Source organism: Dipodomys merriami, unplaced genomic scaffold (assembly GCF_024711535.1).
Source record: "Dipodomys merriami isolate MVZ:Mamm:240054 unplaced genomic scaffold, mDipMer1.0.p SCAF_16, whole genome shotgun sequence".
In the NCBI taxonomy this organism is placed as follows: Eukaryota; Metazoa; Chordata; class Mammalia; order Rodentia; family Heteromyidae; genus Dipodomys; species Dipodomys merriami.
This window is the reverse complement of record NW_027202937.1, coordinates 33,513,327-33,540,195: the sequence shown is the minus strand read 5'-3', so window position 1 is coordinate 33,540,195 and position 26,869 is coordinate 33,513,327. Positions and strand designations below refer to the sequence as shown.

At 41.9% G+C, this 26,869-nt stretch overlaps 2 protein-coding genes across 2 annotated transcripts in view; one reads left to right on the top strand and one right to left on the bottom strand.

Annotated features, from left to right (window-relative positions):
* Positions 1-14,698: 14,698 nt before the first annotated feature.
* On the bottom strand, positions 14,699-24,434 carry Serpinb9 (serpin family B member 9). The gene is made up of 7 exons (XM_070024696.1): positions 24,327-24,434; positions 23,203-23,379; positions 21,587-21,724; positions 20,829-20,946; positions 18,913-19,055; positions 17,443-17,598; positions 14,699-16,610 (listed from the first exon to the last, which is right to left on the bottom strand). Exons 2-7 carry the CDS (start codon positions 23,368-23,370, stop codon positions 16,203-16,205), a joined length of 1,131 nt encoding a protein of 376 aa, XP_069880797.1. The 5' UTR covers positions 23,371-23,379; positions 24,327-24,434; the 3' UTR covers positions 14,699-16,202.
* A 213-nt stretch (positions 24,435-24,647) lies between these two features.
* Positions 24,648-26,869, top strand: part of Nqo2 (N-ribosyldihydronicotinamide:quinone dehydrogenase 2) — a 102,227-nt gene continuing 100,005 nt past the window's right edge. Inside the window, exon 1 of the mRNA XM_070024692.1 lies at positions 24,648-24,727. The gene's annotated coding sequence lies outside the window, so the exon portion shown is untranslated. The remainder of the gene's footprint in view (positions 24,728-26,869) is intronic.

Here is a 26,869-nt window from a genome sequence, read left to right as displayed (position 1 = left end):
GTCCTTGAGCAAAAATATCGCAGGGATAGTGACTAGGCCCTGAGTTCATGTCTCAGCACACACACACACACACACACACACACACACACACACACACACACACACACACACACACACACACACACACACACACACACACACACACACACTACCTTAGCATAGGTTTGGTGGCTTGGAACTTTAGTATGCGTGATTCCATACTGATGTTGTAGCCTGCTTTGTTGGGGCCCTGTGCAAAAGCTGAAATGTGGTTCAAAAAATGCACCCCCCTCCAACCTGGGCACCAATAGCTCACACCAGTAATCCTAGCTGATCAGGGAGCTGAGATCTGAGGATCAAGGTTCAAAGCCAGCCCCAGCAGGAAAGTCTGTGAGACTCTTAGCTCCAATAAACTTCTCAGAAAACTGGAAGTGGCGCTGTGGCTCAAGACGTAGAGCACTAGCCTTGAGCTAAAGAGCTGAGGGACAGAGCCCAGGCCCAGAGTTCAAGCCCCATGACCGACAAAAAACCAAAAATGCCCCCCTGTAATTTGATTTACTACCCACTAATCTCTTAACTGGAAACTTTTCACTTTATCTAATCAAAATGTTTTTGCAGAAGCAAAAATTTTCTAAATTTTCTCTCTGGGTCACTAACAGTCAGTACCAACCCAAATTAATGAATCACTAAATACTCAAAGAAATGTCTTAAAATTCAAATGTGTTAAGTTTTTATTTTATCAAAACTATTTCTAGCTGGAAACTGGTGGCTGATGCCTAAAACTTAGCTATTCAGGAGGCTGAAATCTGAGGATCATGGTTCAAAGCCAGCCAAGGCAGGAAAGTCTGTAAGACTCATATCTCCAATTAACTACCTATAAACTGGAAGTGGAGCTGTGGCTCAAGTGGCAGAGTACTGGCCGTAAGCACAAAAGCTTAGGGGTAGCATCCAGACCCTGAGTTCAAGCCTCAAGAATGGTGCGCATGCACGCACGCACACACACACACACACACACACACACACACGCACACACACACCACACACAATTCTAACACCACCACCCAAGAACAGGTAGTAAGAAGGGGGTGTTTTAGATGTGTTTTATATAGCTCCGTATCAAGTAAGTGTCTTCTGTACCAATTTGTTCTTCAGAAAGCAAGCAGATGGGGGCTGGGAAGGTGGCTCAGTGGTAGAGTGCTTGCCTTGCATGCATGAGGCCCTGGGTTCAATTCCCCAGCACCACATAAGCAAAAAGAAAAAAAGCTGGAACTGGTGCTGTGGCTCAAGTGGTAGAGTGCTAGCCTTGAGCTGAAAAGCTGAGGGACAGCGCCCAGGCCCAGAGTTCAGGCCCCACCACCGGGCCCCCCTCCCCCCCACCAAAAAAAAGCAAGCAAGCAGATGTCACTGAAACCAGGTGGCCACCACCACATTATGGAAAGAAAAAGACAAAAGTTTAACTTACCCACATGATGTAGCCAAAGAGAAAACCCACACTGGTGTTTAATTACTAAAGCCCCAAGGGGAATAATTGTGACTGTTGGTACTAGGCTGACATAAAGATGATGTCACTGAAACCAGGTGGCCACCCACCACCACATTATGGAAAGAAAAAGACAAAAGTTAAACTTGATAAAAGTATCATTTTGACTCAGAATACCCACATGATGTAGCCAAGAGAAAACTCACACTGGTGTTTAATCACTAAAGCCCCAAGGGGAATAATTGTGATTGTTGGTACTTGGCTGACATAAAGATGTTAGGCTGTCATAATGATGTAAGGCTATCATAAAAATTTAGCACATCAAAGGCATGTTGTCTTAATTCTGGGTACTGGAAATCCTAGGTGAAAGCACTAGTGGGGTGACCCTGCCCAGGGCCATGAGAGAATCTATCCTAGAATGTGTGTGTGTGTGTGTGTGTGTGTGTGTGTGTGTGTGTGTGTGTGTGCGTGTGTGTAATGCTGGGGATGGGCCCAGGCCCTGCACACTAGAAAGCTCAAGTAGTCTCTGTTCAGTTTCTCAGAATAATTAAATAGTAAAATATTATTCAGTGTCTAATTACCAATTTACATGTGGTAGAATGCTTAGTGACAACAGAAAGCAACATGAAAATTAAAAACTTATCTGTGCCCAGCATTTGTGTGTTGTCTGGACTCCTTATAATCTCAATAAGAACAATACCTCTGGTGTAATTTCTGGCAAGATTCTTTCAACTTCTGGAGGAGACTACAAGGTTAAAACAATCATTGTTTTAGAGGCAACAGTTTTTCTGACAAATGACAACACTAAAGATTGTTAGGAAGAGATTGCTCAATATTTGTAGATTGCCTCCATATATACTTGTTACAAAGAAGATAAAGAAAAGTAGCAGGAAATGGGTAGGGAGGCAGCCTGTTTGTCCATCTACTTCCTGTGAAAATGAAAGAAAAACAATGGGGAAATGGAATTGGGAAGCCGGCTTCTTCCTAGAGTGTGAACCTGGTGGCCTCTGGCTGCAGGCTTTAAAACAGATGATTGCATGGCCCCCAGAAACTGAGATGTGCATGAAGACTGTCAGACTCTTCGGGACATTTTTGCTAAGAAAAAAACATTCTTTGCTCTATCTTCTGTCAGTCACCTAGGCCCTCACCTATTCTCCATTCCAACAGATGCTTCTTGACCAAACAATGCTTTGTTATTAATCACATATAAGCACCCATCCTCCTTGCCTTCTTCAGACCTTTGATTGAGAACTGTTTGGATTTGTTTTTCTCAAAGTTCCTAGGACTCTAATGTCCTTTACACAGTAGTCTCTGAGTTTGAATAGACTGATATTCCACAACTAGATTCTAAAGTGATTAAATCTGGAGTTCATGGTAAATTTTTGTGATCCAGCCCTACCACCCTAACATCTAGTATAGTATCCACTTCAGCACTTGACTCCTGACTAGTTATTTTCATCCTTTTCACCCTTCCTAAAAGACTGCTTTAATTAATGGTTATAGAATAATGAAAACTCTCTATTTTTTTTATCTTGTTCCCAGTTACTGGTCTAGAGATCCTAACAACCTTGGATTAGGATCCTGAGTAGTTAATCATGTTAAAAATTACAAACTCCTTAACTATACCTGAGTTTATGCTAATGAGGTGGCTCTTGGTGGGGTCCAAGGAGTCTTAAGATGAGGGCTGGGACAGAGGAATCTTGTGATTATTGGATTAGAATCTTCAGCTTTGCTCTCCTACTTCTAGGGAAGGAAGAGGGCTGGAAATTGAGTTCCGTTACCAATAACCAATGATGTACTCAATCATGCCTACTACTGAACTTTCATACAATTTCCTAAGACAGGGTCCAGGAATTTCTGGGTTGGTGAACAGATGGAGACATAGAGAGGGTAGTGTGCCCACAGAGGCCACGGGAGCTATGGCCCACTCTACCCACTACCTTGTCCTATGCATGTCCTCTACATGCTATTCTAGAGTTGTGTCCATTATCAAAAACCAGAAATAGTAAGCTAAGGTGCTTTCTTGGGTTTTCTGAGTCATACTAGAAACTTACCAAATTAAAGTTGGGAACAATAATGATACCAGAAAACTACTACACCTATATTAGGCCCTTTGTTTCTGTGGTCTCAAAGAATAAGTCCATGGACACAGAGGAAGAAGGAAGAATGGCAAAGATTAATTGAAGAAAAAGATAAGCAGCTCTTCTGTTAGACAGGAGGGTGGAGAGCAGAGCTTGTGCGTTGTTATGTAGGAGTTAATTAGGAGAGAACTACACATGTGTCCAAAGACTCAGAGGCTCCATATAGCCTGAAGGAGCTCTCCATGCATTGCTTAGTCCCTCTGACTGGGTTTCCATTCTGGCACACACCTCTGGGATCCAATCAGCCTGTTGTTCACATGCAAGTCTTCTAGGGACAAGAGGCCATGTGGTAATGCCCAGAGCCTTACCCATGAGACTGCCTAAGGCATGGAGAGATGGTATCTAGGGGCCTACATACAGGAATACTAGTGGGCTCTCTTTCTGCTCTCAGTAGAACCACTAAATGGAATGTTGGCTAGGCATCTAAAGTGTGGGCATTCTTCAGCTTGAGTCTTTTAGCTTATAGGTTGCATTTTAACTTCAGATCACTAGCTGAACACAGGTGGTATCAGACTGGTGCAGGAAAGAGGGGAGAAAAACCCTTTTTCAGGATACTTGCTGACAGCATTGCTGTGCTATAACTCATTGCTATTTTTCTTATCAGTTACGACCTTAGTTGGTATGAATTATGAAAAAGAAATCATATATCTTTTCTCCAAAGAACCTGTTGGCCCTCCTAACCATGAGTTCATTTTCCAGTTTGGTAATGTCAGTGAGAAGTGACTGGAAACCCCAGTCAATGTCTTTGCTGCTGTTTAAAGCAAGCATTCATCTCTAAAAGAAAAGGAGAGCCCCTTAAGGATTTCCCTTCAGTTTCCCAAAGAGCTGTGAAAGTTTACCAAGTAAAGTCTTTTTCGTCTACTCTGCCTGCCTGGTCTTTCCTGGCTTTGGAAACTTAACACAGTCATAGATTATCAAAATTAGAAAGAGAAAGCAACAGTGTTAATCTTTGATTTAAAAAAAAAAACTTCACTATGCATGCGTTATTTGATAATGAGCAAAAATAGCGTGTAGAACATTGAATCTCCCTAATCCTTTGAGCACAAGCTAGTATTAAAGCCTTCTATTGATAGATTTGTACCAACCATTTACCCTCAATGAATAAAAGACACGTGGAGTGGAGCACATGGTGATCTCCCTGCACTAGCAAGGTAAGCTGCCTTTTTCCTCAGAGCACATCCACAAATATGGGGTATTTGGGAGGAATCCCATCAGTCTTTGTGCAAACAAAACAAGTTAATATTTTAATGTTTTTTCTTGTACTGGTACTGGGTCTTTAACTCAAGCCCTTGGGGTCTTGCTTGGCTTTTTTTGTTCTAGGATGGTGCTCTACCACTTGAGCCATACCTTTGCTTCTAGCTTTATGCTGGTTAATCAAAGGTAAGAGTCTCTCAGATTTGTCTCTTGGGCTGGCTGGGATCCTCAGATCTCAGCCTCCTGAGTTTCTAGGATTAAGGCATCATCCACCAGTGCCTGGATAGCATTTTTAACAAGCAAACATGTGTGCACACGCATGAGCGCGCGCCTGCGCGCGTGCACACACACACACACACCACAAAATTGTTAACCCAAAGTTTCTGTTTTTTTTATGTTAGTCTGAAAAAAATTCAAATGAATTAGTACAAAAATTAACATTATAAATATTTTAAAGAAAAATCAAATAGACTATATAGTCTTAGCATTAAGAATATTTGAATTCAAAGAAATAAAAAGTGATAAATTACAAAAAGGTGGTAAAGACAATTACTAAAATAAACAGAAATGTGAAACAATTATTAATTAGGCTAAAATGTAAATAAGAGCCATGAAAAATATCTGTAATATTGCCACGCCGACCCCAGTAGAGTCTGCTTAGCATGGGAAACCATCTATCAGACCATGATAGGGGCCTCGAGACCCATCTCTGAGTTTTGGGACTTCACCGAAGTCTACCTCAGAGAATGGGGCTTTACAGAAACCTATCTCCAAGTTTTGGGACTTCACCGAAGTCTACCTCGGAGAATAGGGCTTCTAAGAGGCCTACTCCTGGGAAAAGGCTGGCAAAAACCCCTGGAAAAGATGTGTTTCTGCCTATCTTTTCCTCATAAGAGTGCCTATTAATCTTTTACTGTTTCTACTGCTCATTGTACTTACTCATTGTCAACGTTCCCTTATTCAAAGCTCTTTCTTAAGAGTGTTGACGACTCCAATATCTGATGAGTGTCTTAAAAATGACTAACTCACCAGAGTTCAGTGCTACCCTGAAACCCCTCTTATGGAGGCTAGTAGACAAGTTATAAGTAAAAGTATTGGGGGTTTCACAAAGTCACTCCAGCAGAAGGAATTGTAAGAAATTTACAAAAAGTTGTAGGCGCGGCTAGAACAGAAAGAATGTATGGCAATTGCTGAGATAACTACTTAGGAGAAAGAACATCCTCATTTACTAAGAGACTTGCTAAATCTAAGTCTCCTTGGTGTTTACTATTAAAGAAGGAACAGGAAAGATCTTAATGGGACAGTTAAGGCCTCTATAGAAAAAAGTAGTGGTTAATTGGTGACAATCATCGAAACCCATTGTATTTCTTAAAAATAGAGGTAAAGCTGGAAACAAGTGCCTATCAGGCGACCAGTTGGTGACCACCCAAGGACGAAGCCCTGCAGCAAGATTATGTAACCTTTTGCCCTTTCTTATGGAGACTTTTGCTATAAAAGTTTGTTATCCTCTGCATTAAATCGCACTCAGCACTCAGCATCCACTCCTAATGTGTGTGAGTTGTCTGTTTGCCATCTCCCCGTCCTATTCCAGGTTCCTCCCCTAGGTATCCTTCGTCGTCCCGACAGAACCCGGTCCGCGGCATAATATGTATATGACAATATGAAAATCTATTTAATTAATAGAGTGCTTAAAATCAAGGGCAAAATTAACATCAGGTATAAAATTAATACCTCAAAAACAAAATTATAAAGTAGAGCTGACTCTAAAAGAAGAAATATGAGGGCTAATCAAATGACTACCCTTATTAAATGAATCAGGCTCCGAGTGATTTAGCAGCTTACAGATAGAAGTGTGGACAAAATCCAATCAAGAATTCATGGTATATATCATAAAATTGAGAAAAGTAAGGGAAGGGGTAGACGTAAGGGGATGAGACTGGTGAAGGGAGTGATGCTGATCAAAGCACATTGTATTCATAAACTGCTTCGTTAGTGGAGCCTCCTTGTAAAACTGCTTCATTAGCGGAGCCTCCTTGTAAAATTAAAGGTAATACAAAATTTAAAAACAAAAAATTAAAAAAAATTATGAGTCCACAATTTCCCTTTTATCTAATTTTCCAAGTGATGTTTTAATGGTAAGAAATATCATAAGTAATTTACATACTTATTTTTAGATGACTGATGGATAAGTTACATACCAGCTACCAATGGGACACTAAATACTCATTATAAACAATAGAAATGTATTTATAGACACAGATCAAAGTACATGGGTTATTTTGTTGAGTGGAATACGGTTTCCATCTTTTGATGGTTGTTTTATGGTACTGGGAATAGAACTTCATGTATGCTTAGGAATTCTTGTACCACTAAGAGACATTATAGCCTTATTTTTTAAATAATTTTTATTGAGATTAAATGAGTACAGTAAATTTCACAGTATTGTGGGATAGTGATACTTAAAGTCACAAACACATTTAGCTTTATTTCTTAAATCTCATATAATCTATTCATAAAGTTTTGAAAACAAATTCCAGTATTGTATCATGTTTATTTCTATTGGCTTTTTTTCCTGAGTATTAAGTTATGTTTACTATTATATTCTGTTTTATGCTACTATAACATAATACCGGGCTGGGAATGTAGCTTAGTGGTAAAGTGCTTGCCTAACATGCGTGAAGCCCTGGCTTTGATTCCTTAGTACCACATAAACAGAAAAAGCTGGAAATGGTGCTGTGGCTCAAGTGGTAGAGCCTTGAGCACAGAGCTGCTCAAGGATAGTGCCCAGGCCCTGAGTTGAAGCTCCAGGACCAGCAAAAATTTAAAAAAAAATTAAAAAAATTAAAAATCTGTAATACCAAAGATTGAGTGACTTATGAAAAACAATAGATTTATTTCTCATAGCTCTTGAGGCTAAGAAGTCAAAGGTCAAGGAGCTTATGACTGGTGTGGGACTTGTTACTGTGTCATAACATGGCAAAAGCATCTCACGGTGAGAACATGCATGTGAGAGAGCAAGAAAGGAAGGAGTAAGAATTAGATATTCATCATGAACCACTCTCATGATAAGCAGTCTACTCCCATGAAAAATAGCATTAATCCACATCTGAAGGTAGAACCCTCACAACCTAATCATCTCTTAAAGGTCCCACTTCCTAATATTCTTAAGTTTGAGGTACATATTAATAATAATATTTCCTTAAAGTTATCTATGTTTAGCAACTTTTGCTATGTGTTGGATATTGTTGATTATATTATTATTTTCCTCTAAATCATGTTGGCATTTCTTGTATGGTAGCTGTTTAATTTTGTTGAAGTTAGCTCTTGTTAATCATCCTTTATTTAAGAGGTATATAGTTCTAAAACCTTTCTTTCTTACTCTTACCTGAATATTGAAGTTGTTTGGCTGGGTGCTGGCGGCTCATGATTGTAATCATAGCTACTCAGGAGGCTGAGATCTGAGGATCACGGTTCAAAGCCAGCCCAGACAGGAGCAAACCTAAGACTCTTATCTCCAATTAACCACCAGAAAACTGGAAGTAGCACTGTGGCTCAAGTGGTAGATCACTAGTCTTGAGTTGAAGAGCTCAGGGACAGCATCCAGGCCCAGAATTCAAGCCTAACGACCACCAACAACAACAAATATATATATATATATAATGTATGTATGTATGTATATATATATATATAAGTTGTTCAGCAAGATTTTAACTCTGGTCAGAAATCCAACACATTACAACCTTGAGTCTCAATTCATGTCTCTTGGCCATGTCAATTCTCTGCCAAGTCTCACAAAATCTCATACGGTGCTTACAAGGCTTAGTGTTCTAAGAACACAGAAAATCTCATGCGTGTGTTAGGACTACTTTTCTGTGATGTTCCCTATTTTGTTTGCTCCATAACCTGCAAATGCTAGCTTGCTTTAGCTAGAGTTTCTCCAAATCTCTGTTGGTTTTTCCCAGGGAGATTGTTCTTTTCTATTTGGATTTCATTTTTCCTGTGCCATGGAAAGTTCATTGGAAAGTTCATCAAGGGAAAATTGTAAAACTCATATTGCAGATTATTCTTCTCTCAAAGATCAAAACCTTATACTCTGCCCAGTTTCAAAAGTAGATGGTTCATAGATCTTGTCCAGTTTTGTGATCAACAACAGTGAAAGAGCAAGTCTAATTTGTGCTACTTCTTAGATAGAATTAGAAAGGGCATAACATCTTATCAACCCTTGAGCCTTAGGCTCATCACCACTTGTAGTAGATCATTGGTTATCAAACCACTCCAGGGTCTCATTCTGGATACAGTAGTAACTCTGGTGTGGGGTTCAAGAATTTACATTTTGGGGGGTGTGGGGGGGAGGATGGGATGGAAAGGGGAAATAAAGGAGGAGGCTACAATGCTTGATAAGAAATGTACTCATTATCTTGCCCATGTAATTGTAACCCCTCTGTACAGTATTTTCACAATAAAAAAAAGAATTTACATTTTTTAACAAGTTCCCAGATAATTCCAGTACTGCTCAGAAATCACATTTTGAGAACCAACAAACTAGATTCATCCCTTTTAACCTTGATAGTATATTGAAATTGCTTTTTAACCTTGATAATATATTGAAATCACTTATTAAAAACCTTGAGAGGAGCTGGGTACCTGTGGCTCACACCTGTAATCCTAGCTACTCAGGAGGCTGAGATCTGAGGAATGAGGTTCAAAGCCAGCCTGGGCAGGAAAGGCCGTCAAATTCTTATCTCCAATAAACCACCAGAAAACCAGAAGTGGCTCCGTGGCTTAAGTGGTAGAGCTCTAGCCTTAAGCTGAAGAGCTAAGGAACAGCATCCAGGCCCAGAGTTCAAGCCCCATGACCGACAAAAAAAGAGTCTTCAGGATATAAAACCAAAATAATTGGGCTGGGAAGGTGGCTCAGTGGTAGAGCGCTTGCCTTGCATGCATGAGGCCCTGGGTTTGATTCCTTAGCACCACATAAACAAAAAGAAAAAAAGCCGGAAGTGGCGCTGTGGCTCAAGTGGTAGAGCGCTAGCCTTGAGCTGAAGAGCTGAGGAACAGTGCCCAGGCCCAGAGTTCAGGTCCCACAACCGGACCCCAAAAAAAATAATAATTAAAGTAGAATTCCCAATGGTAGTTACGCAATATTTGTTTGTTTGAATAGTTGGCTAGATTTAAAAATTATTCTCTCTACCCTTACTCCTATATCCAGAAAGCCAAGGAGACCTAGGTGCCAACATTAATGTGCAAGTGATTACTGTTATTGATTTAATTACATTGACTGTTAAGACTACTTGCATAATTAACTTAAAAAATTCAAACTACAAAAAATACACTGGGAGAAGAAAAGGAAAATAGCCAGACCTGGATGGGCGTCATGGCTCCCCAAAGGAATTTTTACAATGCTATCAAAGCTAAGAAACCCTGGGCTAGATAGTTTCTTGTATCCATTCCAGCTCTAGCTTTTAATAATTCCACAATACATAGAGAGAGGTCATGCAAAAGGAAAGGAGGGGTGTGGCTGTTATTCAAATGAGAAGGAGAAGCAAGATACTGGGACAAGTTCTCCTTGCCTGGACCATGTGTTCCAGGGCAGAAGATGACTAGGCCTAAGGATCTATTCAGGAGAAGGAAAAACCCTCCTGGAAGGGTTTGGCCTCAAAAAGCTTCCCTCCCCCACACACTCGTGTGTGTGTGTGTGTGTGTGTGTGTGTGTGTGTGTGTGTGTGTGTGTGTGTGTGTGTGTGTGTGTGTGTGTGTGTGTGTGTGTGTGTGTGTGTGTGTGTGTGTGTGTGTGTGTGTGTGTGTGTGTGTGTGTGTGTGTCTGCCAATACTGGGGCTTGAAATGGGGCTTGAAATCTGGGCCTCTCATTTTGCTTAGCTTTTTTTCTCAACAATTTGAGCCACACCTCCACTTCTGGCTTTTTGCTGTTTAAATTCAGATGATAGTCTTTTTGGTTTGCCTGCCTAGGCTGGCTCCAAACCATGATCCTCAGCTCTCAGTCTACTGAGTAACAGTAGCTACTGGTGCCTGGTTCAAACAACTTCTTTAAAAGTAGGTGGCAAAGGTGCCACCTATCTCAGAGAAGATGTCTGTGGCGGGAGGATGCAGGGCATAGATAGATTTGTTGTAGAATTCTAAGATTCTGTCTAGCAACCCAAGGTTAATAAGTAAGAATCAAGGGGCCCACAACTTTAAGAAAACAGGCCTTGAGATATTTTTTCTCAGGCAACTACCTAGATTTCCAAGTCCTAAGAACAATTGGTCTTCCTGCACCTTTCAGCAAAACCAAAATGAGCCTTGTCCTAGGTCCCCACTTACCTCCATAGAGACACTTATGGAGAATATTAGCATATCCACCCCTATTTTGGCTTGACAACCTCCATTCTAAATCCTCTGCTCTTTCCCCAAAATCAGGTGACCAGGCCAGACCTGGCCACAGTCACCCACCCCCACCTAAACTTTACCCTCCCACCCCCTTCTCAGTCAGTCCTGGGGCTTGAACTCAGGGCCTCAGCAGTCTCTGAGCTTCTTTTGCTCAAGGCTAGTACTCTACCACTTGAGCCACAGTGCCACTTCAGCTTTTTCTGTTCATGTGGCACTGAGGAATTGAATCCAGGGCTTCATGCATGGTAGGCAAGCATTCTTTCACTAAGCCACATTCCCAGCCCTAACTGCAGTATCTGAGTCCCCAGCTGTGTCAGCAAAGGTTTTTCTCTGGCCACATGCTATTTCTGGTGTCCAGCTGCAAGACTTCCTGCTTTTGGTCTCCCTGTACTGCCTTCTACATTACACTATATTACACTATATAACCACCTCCCCTTTTTAAGGAGATGCTGCTGCTCTCTATCCTGAGAGAGCTAGCCTGTCAGCAGGGGCTGACAATAAACCCTTTCACTATGACTGTGTCCATGAGGTTTTCTGAGCTGGTGCTTTCAGAGAAGGCTAGGGAAACAGAAAGCAAGCATAAACTCGTATAAGATGTTTACCACTTGTTACCTGTCTCTACCACTTCAAGCTGGCTCTGGCTTGCCACAGGCTGGGTGAGGAGTGCTGGGAGCCCCAGGAGAGCAAATCTGCCTTCCTGCCTCTGTCCTTCCCCAGGCTGGCACACAGCCCTGAGATCCAGTTCCTTCTACCTGAGCTGCTCTGTACCTGTCCACTGCCTATCGCCCAGAGGGCTGGGAATAAACCTGAAGGGGAAACTTGGCTGATCTCCAAGATTCCCCCTATACCTAACACCAGGAGTCCTGAAACAGAATAGTAGTGCAGGTTCCACATCCCAGGATTTATCTTCTTCTGGAGAGATCTCAGCTACCTTCATTCTCCCTCCACTAATCTTACCTGAAACCTCTGGCTGTTAGGGTCTCATTCACAATTACAGAGGGGAGACTGGGTATCTGGCCTCTACTATGGAACAGCTGATTGAACAGCAGGTGCAGGAACCTCCTGCAGCTTGAAGAAGCCCTAGGGTCGCTGGTCCACTCACTTAGGAGGGGGACAGAGCCAGTGCACACGTGCCCTACAACATCTGTCTCGGGAAAATGCCTTTGCCAATAATGCTCACAAAAATACCTGCACTGGGACTTGAACTCAGGGCTCACTCTCTCACTTAGCTTTTTCACTCAGGCTAGCTCTCTATCACTTGAGCCACACCTCTACTTCCAGTTTTCTGCTCGTTAATTGGAGGTAAGAGTAGCGTGAATGTTTTTGAACTTGAGCCACAGCCTCCTGAGAAGCCAGGATTATGGCCAGGAGTCACCAGTGTCCAGCTTCAAAAGGTCCTTTCTGGAATCTGTTATGTAAGGGATTCAGAAGTCTGAGCCATTCTTTTTCAAATTCACATGAGTAGAATAAAATAATCCACCCATTCTTTTTTCTACGGCACTTGCCATAACTGTGTCTGGCAGAGGCAGCGTGACCTGGCAAGCCACAGCTTAAGTAGTCCTTGGCCAGGCCACAGGCCCCTAGAGATCTGACACTGATTTTCTACCTTGGGCTCATTCTATCCTGATCAGGGTGCTGGGTTGCAGTGCTGTATGAACTTAGTCACTGTCAGCTTTCACTTTCTAGCCTTTGAAGCATTCCTGCCTTCCCTTCCAGCAAATAATTCAGAGAATTTCTGTAATCAAATGCTCGACCTCTGAACTATACTCCCACACAGAACATCTCTGATAGTGGTCTGGTCGTGACTGGTGATAGTATCTGCTGTGTTTCTTTTGTTTTAGACAAAATTGAAACAAAGATTTCTCCCCTCATATCCCATTACTAATCAGAAAAAAATGTGGTTTCTCTTTCCCTTTTCAGCTTAGGAAAGAAATTGGACAGTGTAATCTTGAACTTTAGTTCAACTACAAATACCCCACAGGAGATATTTGGCTTACATGGTTAACATTCTCAAGCAGAGCCTGATTCAGAGTCATCTGGTCATCCAGTATGCCCAATGAATTTCAAATGTAAACGAGGGGCACATGGATCTTCTAATGTTCAGCATTGTGGAATTTAGATGAGAAAGCAGAAATGCCAATATAAACCATATAAGGAAACCTTCCATTTTGGGAACACTAATAAAGTCTAGCAGATTACAATGGGAAAAATAATTCATGTAGTAAATGCCAGCTGATATTTTTGGTGATGTTTAAACTAGGTAACCTCTGCTTTAGTGTAATCATTTGTAACATAGAAACTGAAGAATAATATTTTTGTAAGACTCTTAAAAATATTACGCTGTTTCATATGAAAACTTTTACAAAGTTAAGTGCTTGTGGGTCACCCTTGTAATCTTAGCTTCTTAGGAGGCTAAGTTCTGAATATCACTTTTGGAAGCTAGCTGGGCTAAGAAGTCCATAGAACTCCTTTTTCCAATTAATCAGCGAGAATTGGTATGTTAAACACTTTTTTTGTTGTTGGTGGTGGTCGTGGGGTCTGAACTCTGGGCCTGGACTCTGTCCCTCAGCTCTTCAGCTCAAGGTGAGTGCTCTACCACTTGAGCCACAGCACCACTTCTGGCCTTTTCTGCTTATGTGGTGCTGAGGAATCAAACCCAGGGCCTCCTGCATGCAAGGCAAGCACTCTACCACTGAGCCACCTTCCCAGCCCCAATCAGCGAGAATTGGAACTGGAAGTGTGTCTCAAGTGGGAAAACACAAGCCTTGAGCAGAAAAGCCAAGTGAGCCTGAGGCTCTTAGTCATGCCCCAATACACACACACACACACACACACACACACACACACACACACACACACACACGCACACACGCACACTACTAATGACTTGAATATACCATTACCAATTTAGGTATAATTTTCATTTTAAGTTTCTGTTTCTTTGTTTTGTGTGCTGGTCCTGGGACTTGAACTCAAGGCCTGGACTATAAGCCTTTGCTCAAAACTAGTGCTCTACCACTTGAGCCACAATACCACTTCAAGGTTTTTTTGGTAGTTAGTTGGAGATAAGAGTCTCTTGGACTTTCTTATCTGGGCTAGCATTGAACCTTGATCCTGAGATCTCAGCTTCCTGAAAAGTTAGGATTCAAGGCAAAAGCCAACATCACCGAGCACTCATTATTATTATTTTAGAGGACTTGCATGACTCCTGTAATTACTCCCATGAATGTAATTTAACATCAAGAAATTTTCATTAATATGGACTCCAGCTCATTCGGGTGAGGTCACTGTCTTCTGTATATAAGAAAGGTTTAGCTTATATCTGACCTAATATGGTAAAGAAGAAATTCCGACTAGAAAGAAACCCTGTGGTGATAATCTGTAGACTGTTAAGCACAAGTGAATTTAGAAAAGGTGTGAAGTGATTTATGGCAAACTACAAATGCTTGTTTTACACCAACTCTGATCTTAATTCAAGAATAGTATTTAGAAATGAAAAACTAGATATCCAAAAGTCAATTCTCTTTTAAAAGCTTTAATGTGCTCCTGTTGAATTAATATAAAAATAAAAATTTGCATTAACTGATAAAAAGTTATAATATGCTATATGTTCAAGTTAGAAATGATCATAGCATAAGCGGCATTCAGACTTGTAAAGTACAGCCCTAACTCTGGATGCCCTTAGGTCTAGTTGGGGAACTGTCTAGGAATGTAGACGATTAACAGGAAATGACATTACTGTGCATTGTTGTGATGAAAGTTCAAAAGTGAACATCTTGTTAGGAAGAAGGGAAGTTTCTTGGAAGATGATATTTGAAATGAATTTTAAAGACTGAATGGAATTTAACTGTTAGAAATGGAGAAATGCAGAAATAGTAAAATGTGATTCTATAGCTCACTTAATAAGTTCAAAGAAATCAAATAAATACTACTTGTTAGATTAGGTGGGCCATTGGTGGCTCACATATGTAATCCTAGTTACTCAAGAAGCTGAGATCTGAGGATGGAGGTTCAAAGCTAGCTGGGGCAGAGTCCCCCATGAGACTCTTATCTCCAATCAACTACTCAAATGGGAAGTGGAGCTATGGCTTAACATGATAAGAGCACTAGCCATGAGCAAAAATTGCTCAGGGACTTCATCCAGGCCCAGAGTTCAAGCCCCACAAAAGTAAATAAATAAATAAAAGCTGGATATGTTGGGCAAAATACTAAAGACCAAAAATCAAAGAGCCATGATTCAGTTCTCTCTCCAATGCCTAATACTGGGGTTGGCACATGACTGGTGACTGGTAAATGTCAAACAAGAAGTTAAAAGTGTATTAAAGTATATGGGGGTTTTATTGTTCTATTTCTTTGTGCCAATAATGAGGCTTCCTTGGCTTTTTTGCTCATGACTATCATTCTACCAATTGAGCCACATCTCTATTCCAGCTTTTTGCTGATTAATTGAAGATAAGAACCTGATGGTCCTTTGGCGTAGGACAGCTTTGAACCATAGATCTCAGCCTTCTGAGTAGCTATGATTACATATGTGAGCCATCAGTAGGTGGTTTGTGTAGATTTCTGAGAAGGCCAGTCTTAGGAAACTGCAATAGTAGTAATAACATCGAGTAGCATCTATTGCAGTTCAAACAGGTTATGGCAAGTGTATGACAAGAGCTGAAGTCCAGGGAAGTGCAGCATAGCTAACATGGAGTGAAGGAACAGGAAGAAATGAGTGGGAAGTTCATTTGTGTCTGTGAAAACTTTGCAGACTATGCTATGGGATTTGTACTGCATAAACACAGCAGGGACCCATGCTTGTCTGCTGTCTCATGATCTTGCTAAAGAGGCACAAAGAAGTGGAAAGTATGGAGAGAGATAAGTGAGATGTATCATGGGATTAGACTGCCAAAGAGTTCAGAGGATGAGGAATCTTCCTTCATCTCAGCACTTGGGTTTTACCCAGCCTCATGGGAATGTAGAAGGAAGTATGGAACACTGAAGAAAAGGAACTGCTCCTACACATAGTTAAGTACACCCCTCAAGGAGAGGTGAACCTGCCACAGAACAAAAGGCTGTTGGTTGTGTTGTGTCTGATGAAGAAAAGGAAGGGGTGGTCAGCACAGAACCTGTGTCCAGACTCTCGGCAACAGCATTCAACAATTACCACAGCTGAGGCCGCTGCGGCCTCTGTGCCTTCTTCATTCACCTCCACAACACTCTTGTGCATAAACTTGGACAGATACAGCTCTCTGTCTGTTGACAGTGCTGACAGATCAGCCTTGCCTTGTTGAAAGGCATCCACCATTCCCAAACGCTGAAGCACAGACTCCATGTCATAATTCTCTTCCAGTTTAAAACGTGGTAGAGAAACTTCAACTTCAATGCTCTTCATGCGGTCTGGCTTGGTCCAGGATATGAACTTTTCAAAAGTGAGATCATTTTCCACCTGAAAAGCCAGAATGAGACTCAGATTCAGACCTGAGTGCCTCTTACAAGCACTTCCACGCTCAGCTTCCTTCCTCCTTTTGTGGATGGTACGGCTTGTTTACACAGGACCAACAAAGACTCACATGTTGCACACTTGGTTCCCAGCTAGTGTACTACTGTGGGAGGTTTGAAACACTTCTATCTGAGCTCTAAGGATTGAGGTTCAAAGCCAGCTTAGACACAAAACTCTGTGAAACTCTTATCTACAATTAAAATAATAAAAGCTAGGAACAGTTATGGCTCATGTGATACAACACCAACCTTGAGTGAAAAAGACAAGCAAGAACATAAGGTCCTGAGTTCAAGCCCCAGTACCAGTACATACACACACACACACACACACACGCACGCACGTACGCACATGCACACACACACACACACACACACACACACACACACACACACACACACACACACACACACACACACACACACACACACACACACACACACACCATACAAACAAGCAAGTAAAAACGCAACTGAGCAGGCAGCATCATTAGCCTCATTCTAGCAGTGAGAGAAAATTGAGGTTTCGATGGGTCATACCATTTGGTAAGTTACCACACACAGTTATTTGAAAAGCCAGTCTTGAAAACAACTGTGATCCCAGAGACACATGCCTGCACACTGCACTCTGAAGCTGAGTCTACAATCATAATCTATTCAAAAGGCAGATGCAAGGTAGTAGCCATGCTTGAGCTCTATTCCAGTGAGAAAGGACATGTTGGTGTCACTGCACTGGCCTGAAAGCAGTTGAGAGGGAACAGCTGCAGTTTCTCCTGCCTTACCATGCTGAGATCCACACCATCATCTGGGAGGAGGACCAGCATGCTCAGCTCCCTGCCCTCATAGGGCAGCTCCAGCACCTGTGCCTGCACTTCCTTCACATAGGTGAGGTTAAACTCGGCTTCCTGATACATCATCTGAACTGGCCTTTGTTCCTTCTGATGGAAATAAAACAAATTACTGAAAGAGACATAAAAATTTCCAAACAAACTACAGTCAATTCAAGGAGTGTTTTCTATGATAGAAACAACATTTATGCTCTAGTTAATACTTGAGAAGTAAAACTTCATGCATGTAGTCTCATATATTTTAACCTAGTAGTTCCAATCTATGAGATTTTTCAGTAGAGAGGAAAGACACTGTACAGAAATTGAGGTATTGTACTAACCAAACATTTTTTAAAATAAATTGATATGCATTTATTATAAAAATTAAGTTGAGGGGCTGGGAAGGTGGCTCAGTGGTAGAGCACTTGCCTTGCAAGCTCGAGACCCTGGGTTCGATTCCTCAGCACCACATAAGCAAAAAGAAAAAAGCTGGAAGTGGCACTGTGGCTCAAGTGGTAGAGTGCTAGCCTTGAGCTGAAGAGCTGAGGGACAGAGCCCAGGCCCAGAGTTCAGGCCCCACGACCGGACCCAAAAAAAAAAAAAAAAAGAAAGAAAAAAAAATTAAGTTGACAAAATTATTGTTAGAAAAGATTCCCTCCTCCTCTTCTGCAATGAGAGGTTTTCTTTTTTCTTTTTTTATTTATTTATTTTTAGAGGTTTACTTTTTTATCTTGTCATTTAAAATACACACATAAACAAAGAGAATATATATGCACCATAATTATATTATTTGGTTCTTTTGGGGGGATAGGGAGATCTGGAAAACTACTCTAATTTCTATTTTAATTGAAATTATACCTCAATATCAATACTGAAGTCTTTGTCACTTAGTTTTAATACTAGAAAGCTATAGAATTAACAACAAATCAAATGAACTTCAGTTTTAAAAATATTTGACTAAGAAAATATGTTTTCACATTCCCTCCTTCTACTCCATCCCATATTATATCTGGTTATACATATTTAACACTACCTTAAACACCTAGTATGGCTTTCTAAGCTTCTTAAATTTAAGGAAAATCTTCAGTTTTCAGAAACACGTTGCAACCATTGATTTAAGAGAAATTTCTGAAGCAGTAGTAGTAATAGAATGTAAAACATTTGCAGGCATCTAATATTCCTCGTTCCTCCAATTTATTTCCTGAGTTAAAAAATTCATTCAGTTTCACGTGGTTTTTAACTAGTTATTTATACTTTTTTTTTGAAGTGCTGGAGATCAATCCAGGCCTTCGTAAATGACATTGAAGAGCTCTACCACTGAGCTGCATGCCAGGCCTATGCTTGTAAAAGTTAAATTTTCTCACTCAATTTCTTCCTCAGTGCGGCATGGTGTTTTTGGTTTGTTTTTTAAAAGCTCCATTTTACCTGGTTTATTTTAAAAGGCATTTCTCTTGTGAGCATTTCCTCAAACTTTTCATCCCACTTCCCTTTGAAATAGATGGCATTGACAAGAATCAGCTTGGTCTGCTCACTTACTGAGTTACTTGACAACATGTCTTGAATTTTACCTTTGAAGAAAAGCAGAGAGTATGTTCAGTTGCTTTTGTATACATACATGATGAATAAACTACAACATAATGGCTTGGCAGGTCCAAACATCCTGTTTGCAAATGTGTTGAGTTTGGATGTACAAAAATTTGTTAAGTTTGAATACACAAAAATTTTCAAAAAACAAAATACCTACAGTGGCATTCATGGCAAATAACACTTGAGGAGCATCCACCAGGCTGAGGACAGTAAAAGACTTCTAAGTAACTCAAGGAAAGTAAGTTGGACGAATGTAGAAACCCAACACCACTAACAAGACAGCTATCAAGTATTTTATTATTAATGAACTAAGCAACATCTTTGCTAATTCACTGCCTTGATAGGTATAGGTGGTAAATATTCCAAGAAGGAGGGGAGGGAAGTGATCATTAAATATTTATTCATTCTTTACTCCCTGATTTATTAGCCAAAATGGGAAAGTTCCTAATATCCAGAGTTATCTGAATGGCTCAAGCACCAGACCACTGTTAATCATGTTTCACAGATTGAAACATGTCACTCTCTAAAACAGAAACAAATAAGGACCCAAAGAGAAGATGCTTTCAGTCTGTGGAATTGACAAGCACTGAAAGAGAACCTGAGGCCGACCAATCACCACTAATTAAAGGAACTGAAGTGGAAGATACAGGAGAAGCTGCAGATGTCTCTTTCCTAACACAAATGGGGTAAGAATGGGAGCTGCAGAGTCTTTTAGGAGAGATACTCATGCTGGACACTGATGGCTTATGTCTGTTTCCTAGCTACTCAAGACTGGAGGATCAAGGTTCAATGTGAGCCCAGGCAGAAAAGTCAATGAGAATCTTATTACCAAATAACCAGCCAAAAGCCAGATACAGAGAGCTGGGAATGCAGCTTAGTGGTAGAGTGCTTGTCTAGCATGCATGAAGCTCTGGGTTCGATTCCTCAGTACCACGTAAACAGAAAAAGCCGGAAGTGGCACTGTAGCTCTAGTGGAAGAGTGCTAGCCCTGAGCAAAAGAGGCTCAGGGACAGTGCCCAGGCCCAAGTTCAAGTCCCAGGACTGGGAGAAAAAAGCCAGATATAGAGATGTGATTCAAGTGAGAGAGGGCTAGCCTTGAGCAAAAAAGCTAAATGAGAGCACAAAGCTCTGAGTTCAAGCCCCAGCATAGGCAACAAAAAGGAGGAGGAGGAGGAGGAAGAGGAGTAGAGGGAGGAGAGGAAGGAGGGGAAGGGAGAGAAGGAGAGGGAGAGAGAGAGGGGGAGGGGGAGGGGGAGTAGGCAACCACAGCACATGACTGGAGAATAATGTCTACATCGATTAATTTCAATAACTGTGATTGGCAGATTCACCTGATATATCTACATTATAGTTCAGTGAATGTATATTCTTATTAAAATTGTTAAACTGGGGACATGGCCTATGACTTACTTCTTTTGAATTTGTATCAACTACTGTGGGCCTGGAAGAATAGACAAACTAATTGCCTGTTGAAAACCCGAGTATTTAATTAGAATCTCTAAGAACTCTCCAAGGTTCAAATATTCCAGGGGTCCCAGTCATTCAACACTCTGCTGACCAGGTGAAACACCAGTGAAATTAGTCAAAGAGGAGAAGAAGGGAAGGAGGAGTGGAAAAATAAACAGAAAGAGAAGATAAAGGGAAAAGTGAGAGGAATAAGAAAGGGGAGAAGGAGGGAAGGATGAAGGAGAGGAGGGGAAGGTGAAGTAGAGGAGGAGACAGAAGCTGATTCAGAAATAACTTGAAATTCTCACCTTCAGTCTGTTTTGAGACCCAAGTGTTTATATGTTTCCTGGCCGTATCTGCAGCTTTGGCAAATGACAGCTGCTCCAGTTCAGCAAGGTAGAATTGAAGACAGGATGTCTTAAATGTCTAGAAAGAAATGTGTTCATGAATGAAAAATAATATGTTGACACGATTCCAAATATTCTCAATTCTACATCCTCTTTTTTTTAAAAAAAGAAATGAGCATACATTTGCTTTAAAGAGAATACATCTTAGTTTATTAGATAAAATATCATGGGTTAGGAACCGGTGGCTCATGCCTGTGAGCCTAGTTACTCAGGAGGCTGAGTTGTAAGGACCACAGAAGCCAGCCATCCCAGGCTGAAAGCCCAAGAGACTTTATTCTCCAATTAAAATACAAAATAAACAAGTAGAGGTGTGAGTCAAGTGGTAGAGAGCCAATTTTGAGTGAAAAAGCCAAGCCCTGAGTTCAAGCCCCAGTACCAGCGCACGTGCACACACACACATGCACACACACACATGCACACACACACACACACACACACACACACACACACACACAATCACTGGTTTTAAGTGGTATTATTAAGTTTGAATAATCAGAGTAGTTAATTTTGATATAATGTAAGATATCATTACAGAACCATGGTCTTTTGAGGGAGAAAGTTAACCATAAGTTTTTCAAGTTCTCTGGGGTCTTTTTCCTGGCCACTTCATCACCAGGTACTTTGAGTACTACTTTTATTACTCCATTGATTCAACTTACTTGGAGGAATTCACAAGTCGTCTCTCCAAAGAGCCTATTGGCTGTTCTAAGTACATAGTGTTTACCAGGCTTATTCACTTCTGAGAGAAATGACTGAAAGTCACAATGGATGTCTTTCTCTGTGTTTAAAGAAAGTGCCTGGAAAGGAAAAGTCATAAAACATTATCAATAGTGCGCTTTACACTAAAAACAAACTGTCAATTTTCTTCTCAATTGAACTAAAAACATGTATACATAAAACACACATATGCAACAAACATCCAACAAATAAGAGAAAATTTAAAATACCCAAAGAGAAGTTTTAGATGAAGAAGAATTTACAGAAATGGATACTGAGGTAATATTCAACATTGAAAACCATACTGTTTTCAGAGAAGTGTAGCTTATGAATTGCTAAATAAAAGTCAGAGTATGAACACAGGAAAAGGCTGATTTGTGGTTACTAAGTTATAGGAATTCTCCTGTAAATTGTACTATAGATAATGATAATGTACTATGTTAGTCCAAAAGGCTCATAGCTTAGCATGCTCCTTTCCCAGGCAACACTAGGCCCATTTGGTACAAGCAGTAAATAATCCTCCTTCCCCTTTACCTTGAGATGACTCCCTACTGGGGCAGTTGCAACCATATAAGATAACAGGACCCCTTAAAGTGACCTTCAGTCTGGCTAGCTACCAGCCCCTTATCTACTACTTGGGCAGCTGCCATAAATCCTAGACCACCATGATGAAGTCCCTGGACTACATGTCCATACCAAAGTCCCTGTCTCCTAACACCCTAAATTATATAGGGCACCTCAGACAAAGGCCAGCACTTCTCCCTGTGAGAAGTAGCCTTGTCAGTTCCTTTACTGGTAATAAACCTTTCTATATCTGCATGGTTTTCTGGCAGGTCCCATCATACTATGTACATATATATATATATATATATATATATATATATTATATAGTATATACTTTAAAAACCTATAAGGGCCAGGTACCAGTGGCTTTCGCCTGTAGATCTGAGGATCACAGTTCAAAGCCAGACTCTGATTTCCAATTAACCACCAGAAAAAAACAGAAGTGATGCTGTGGCTAAAGTGGTAGAGTGCTCACCTTAAGCTGAAGAGCTCAGGGACAGCACCCAGGCCCAGAGTTCAAGCCCCACGACCACCACCACCACCAACAACAAAACTAAACTAAGTGCTTTTTGGTATAGTGATTAAGTACATGCCTTTTCCTCCTGCTTTTTATGTTTCTGTTTAGCTCCTCCTTGCAGCTAGAAGCAGAGATTAACCTTTCTCACCAGTGAATAATTCCATCTACAAAATCTTTTGCTCTTAAAGGAGATAGAGGTTAACAATTTATGTTTCAAATAATTGCAGACCACTCTCTAAACAAAGTGCTGGACAACATTTTCAGACCTTTATAATTGGGAAAACTGTCCTTCCCCCAAAATAAATCTGATTTGAAGAGACTTCCAGCCTTCCTTTCCCCATGCCACCCACCTCCACTTACCTCCCAGAAATGATATGCACCCCACCCAACCTACTTCCTCAGCTGCTCTGGAGATAAGGAAGCAGATAATGATAGAACCGCTAGAGGCTAGTCCCTCCTGGGCATCAGGCAGCTTACCTGGGCCATCTGGACTGCAGTATTTCCCTTTGCCCCGAGGAGGACCATGGCCAAGGCAGAAGAGATGCTCACAGGAGAATAAAACACGTTGTTAGAAGGGTTGTCTTGACAGAGTATCTTTAAAAGATGGAAGGCAAATGTGCCATTTGCTTCAGAAACAGGATTCATGATGCAGATCTGAAGGCAAAGAAGAAAGAGAAATAGTCCCTCTCAACGTGTATATATTTTAGATTGAACCAAAAAAAATCCATTTTTTCCCCAAAGAAGCCCAATTAAGGTAATTTCCTAACAACTATGGTCACAGCAGGACAACCAGCTTGAGAGCCTCAGAAAAATCCACAGAAATGATTAATCGGCACAGGTAGGTAGACAACCATGTGTGTAAGTGAACACATGTGCACCCCTCTCACACCCACACAACACACACGACACATAGAACACAGCTGGCATAGGTGAATTCCAATCTGTTTCGGTAAGGACCAACTCCTTTCTTTTGAGGACAGGGTCTGGATGGAAAGCAAGCAGAGAAGAAGGAGAATGAAGAGGAGGATGAAAAGGAGGTAGCTCAATCTGAGGGAGGAGCGAATAGGAGAGAGCCTATCAATAGGAGGTGAATTATTGAAAATACTTGGGTGGTAAACAGTGTTGGGACTTGAAATGGATAGTGGTGATGGACAGAGATAAAGTAAGAGAGATCATCATTCTGTAGGTCCCTAAGGAGAGAGGGAAAGGGATCATCAAGTGGGATAGGTGGTGAGGAGGTGGAGGACAGTGAGAGGCCACCGAGGAGGGTGGTGTGGGATAACTCAGCAGGATTCTGAGGCCGGCCCCAGCCCAGGTATAAGCCTGGTCGCCCTGACCAGGTGGGATGCCCCAGAAGCCACTTTGGTAAGCACCAAGGTGGCTCAGCCTTCTAGGGATCTCATCTCCCTCCCTCCCTCCCTCTCCCTCTCCCTCCCTCTCCCTCTCCCTCCCTCCCCCTCTCTCTCCCTCCCTCCCTCTTCCCCCCCCCCTTCCGAATTCTCTAAGTCCCCGGTGCCATCTCCAGGTGGCACACAGAAGTTCCTTCAGTCTCTCCAGGGCGGGTCCCCTCCACGTCCAGGCCCAGCGCAGGGCGCCCTCACCAGACCCGCAGTCTCCAGTCCCCGTGACCAAAGGCAGAGGGCTGTCAGTCCAGCAGCAGCTGCGCGAGTCCGGGCTCCGGCCAACAGAATTCCGGCTCCTTTCCGGCCCGTCCCCCCCTCCCTTGCCCCCTCCCGACCCCCCCCCCGCCCCCCTTCCACCGCTGCCCGGGGAAGGGCGGGGCCTCCGGAAGGGGCGGCGTCTGGCTGGCGGTCCCGAGGCTCTGCGGCCCGGGGCGGATGTGAGTGGGTGGGGTCCGTGACCCTCGCCACCTGCTTCTGGGGCTTCACGTCGCAGCCCAGGACCCGAGCGGCCGCTGCAGGCCGGGAAGGCTGTCTAAGCTATTGGACCGGGACACGGTGTCCTCCGTCAGAGGCCTCGGGGACATGTGCAGGCCTTGAGGGTGAGGAGTGGGCGCGTGAGAGGGGAAGGGGAAGGAGGGAGGCTGTGGAATGAAACTAGAGCAGTGCTGAGATTGTTTTCAGAAGGAGGGAGAGCTGGGCCCACACGTGAAGTCCTAGCAGGAGCTGCGGATCCTGGTTGGGATCCAGTTAGGTAGGAAATTTGTGAGACTCATATCTAAAAATTAACCACCAAAAAGCAGAAGTGGAGCTACGACTCTCGTGGTCTTGAGGGAAAAGCCTAGGGACAGGGCCAAGACTCTGTTCAAGCCCTGGTACTGGAGACAGAGACTGATCGAAGAAAGGGATATGATTGTACGGAAATGTCACAACAAAATCCCCAAGTCTGCAGCATTCTCATAATCGTTCAAGGCTCACTTGAAACCTCATCTCCAAAATAACTAAGCAAAAAGCAGGTCTGGTAGTGTGGAAGAGTGCCAGCCTAGCATGATAAGGCCCTTAGCTAAACCTTAGTAGTGCCACAAGAAAAATTATCCTAAGCACTTCATCTTTTTTTTTTTTTTCTCGGTCGTGGGGCTTGAACTCTGGGCCTGGGCGCTGTCCTTCAGCTCTTCAGCTCAAGGCGAGCGCTCTACCACTTGAGCTACAGCGCCACTTCCGGTTTTCTGGCGGTTTATTGGAGATAGGAGTCTCACGGTCTTTCCTGCCCGGGCTGGCTTTGAACCGCGATCCTCAGATCTCAGCCTCCTGAGTAGCTAGGATTACAGGCATGAACCACCAGCGCCCGGCTCAGCACTTCATCTTTTTAAACATAACATCTTTTTAAAGATAAAATGAAAATATAATTATTGTATTTCTTAAGATATACTTATAGCCGGGCGCTGGTGGCTCACGCCTGTAATCCTAGCTACTCAGGAGGCTGAGATCTGAGGATCGCGGTTCAAAGCCAGCCCGGGCAGGAGAGACCGTGAGACTCCTATCTCCAATAAACCACCAGAAAACTGGAAGTGGCGCTGTAGCTCAAGTGGTAGAGCGCTCGCCTTGAGCTGAAGAGCTGAGGGACAGCGCCCAGGCCCAGAGTTCAAGCCCCACGGCCGACAAAAAAAAAAAAAAAAAAGATATACTTATTATCGAGATATAATAAGCATACCATTACACTAAGAGAATACTTTAAGATATCCTAAATCAAGTTAGTAGGAAGGAAGATGGAGGGAAGAAAAAGGTAAGAGTTATAAACTCTTTTGATTTAACTTCAAGTTAAATCAAAAAAGAAAAAAAATTACTACATATTTGTACATGTTGAGGGTTAGTCATTAAGACAGCATCCATTCTTTCATCTGTTGTCTTGGTCCTTCTTATTTATAACCAGTGTAAGTCCAATGTAAGCCATTTACATCTTCTAGATTTTCATCATAAAATAGCCTGGCTTCTTGGACCCAGTGGGCCTTTTCACACTGCTACATAGCCATGCTACTGGTGGCTTAAGAAACTTATCCCAGAACTGGTCCTTTTATTTTTGACTATCAACTCTAACAATTTAATAAACCCATCTATTTTAGAGATCTCTGGCTCTCTCAAAATTTGGATTTAACCACGCCATTCATTTCAAAGCATACAATTCAATTGGATTTAACCACGCCAATCATTTCAAAGCATACAATTCAATGAGTATTTTTTGAATAGCCACAGTGCTGTAGCCATTATCTAACGCCACAAAATTTTGTCACTTAAAAATGAAAGGCCAGGCATTGGTAGCTCACACGAGTTATCCTAACTAATCAGGAGGATCATAATTCCAAGCCAGCCCAGGCAAACAAATCTATGAGACTCTTAGATTCAATCCAATTAGCCAGCAAAAAAGTTAGAAGTAGAAGAAGTGTGGCTCAAGTAGTAAAAAGCCTAACTTGAGTGGAAAAATCCAAGGAATAATATGAGGGTTTGAGTTCAAACCCCAGTATCAGAACCAGAAAAAGAGAGGGGGGAGGGATATCTATTAGCTGAAAGAGAGATATTTATGAGCAATTACTCTCTATTTCTTCACAACACATGGGAGCCACTAATTAACTTTCTGTCTGCATATATGTGCCCACTGAGAACATGCCATATAAATGGAATTTTACAGAATATGGTCTTTTGTGACTATTTTTTATACTCAATGTGATGGTTCAAGGTAGCATTTATAA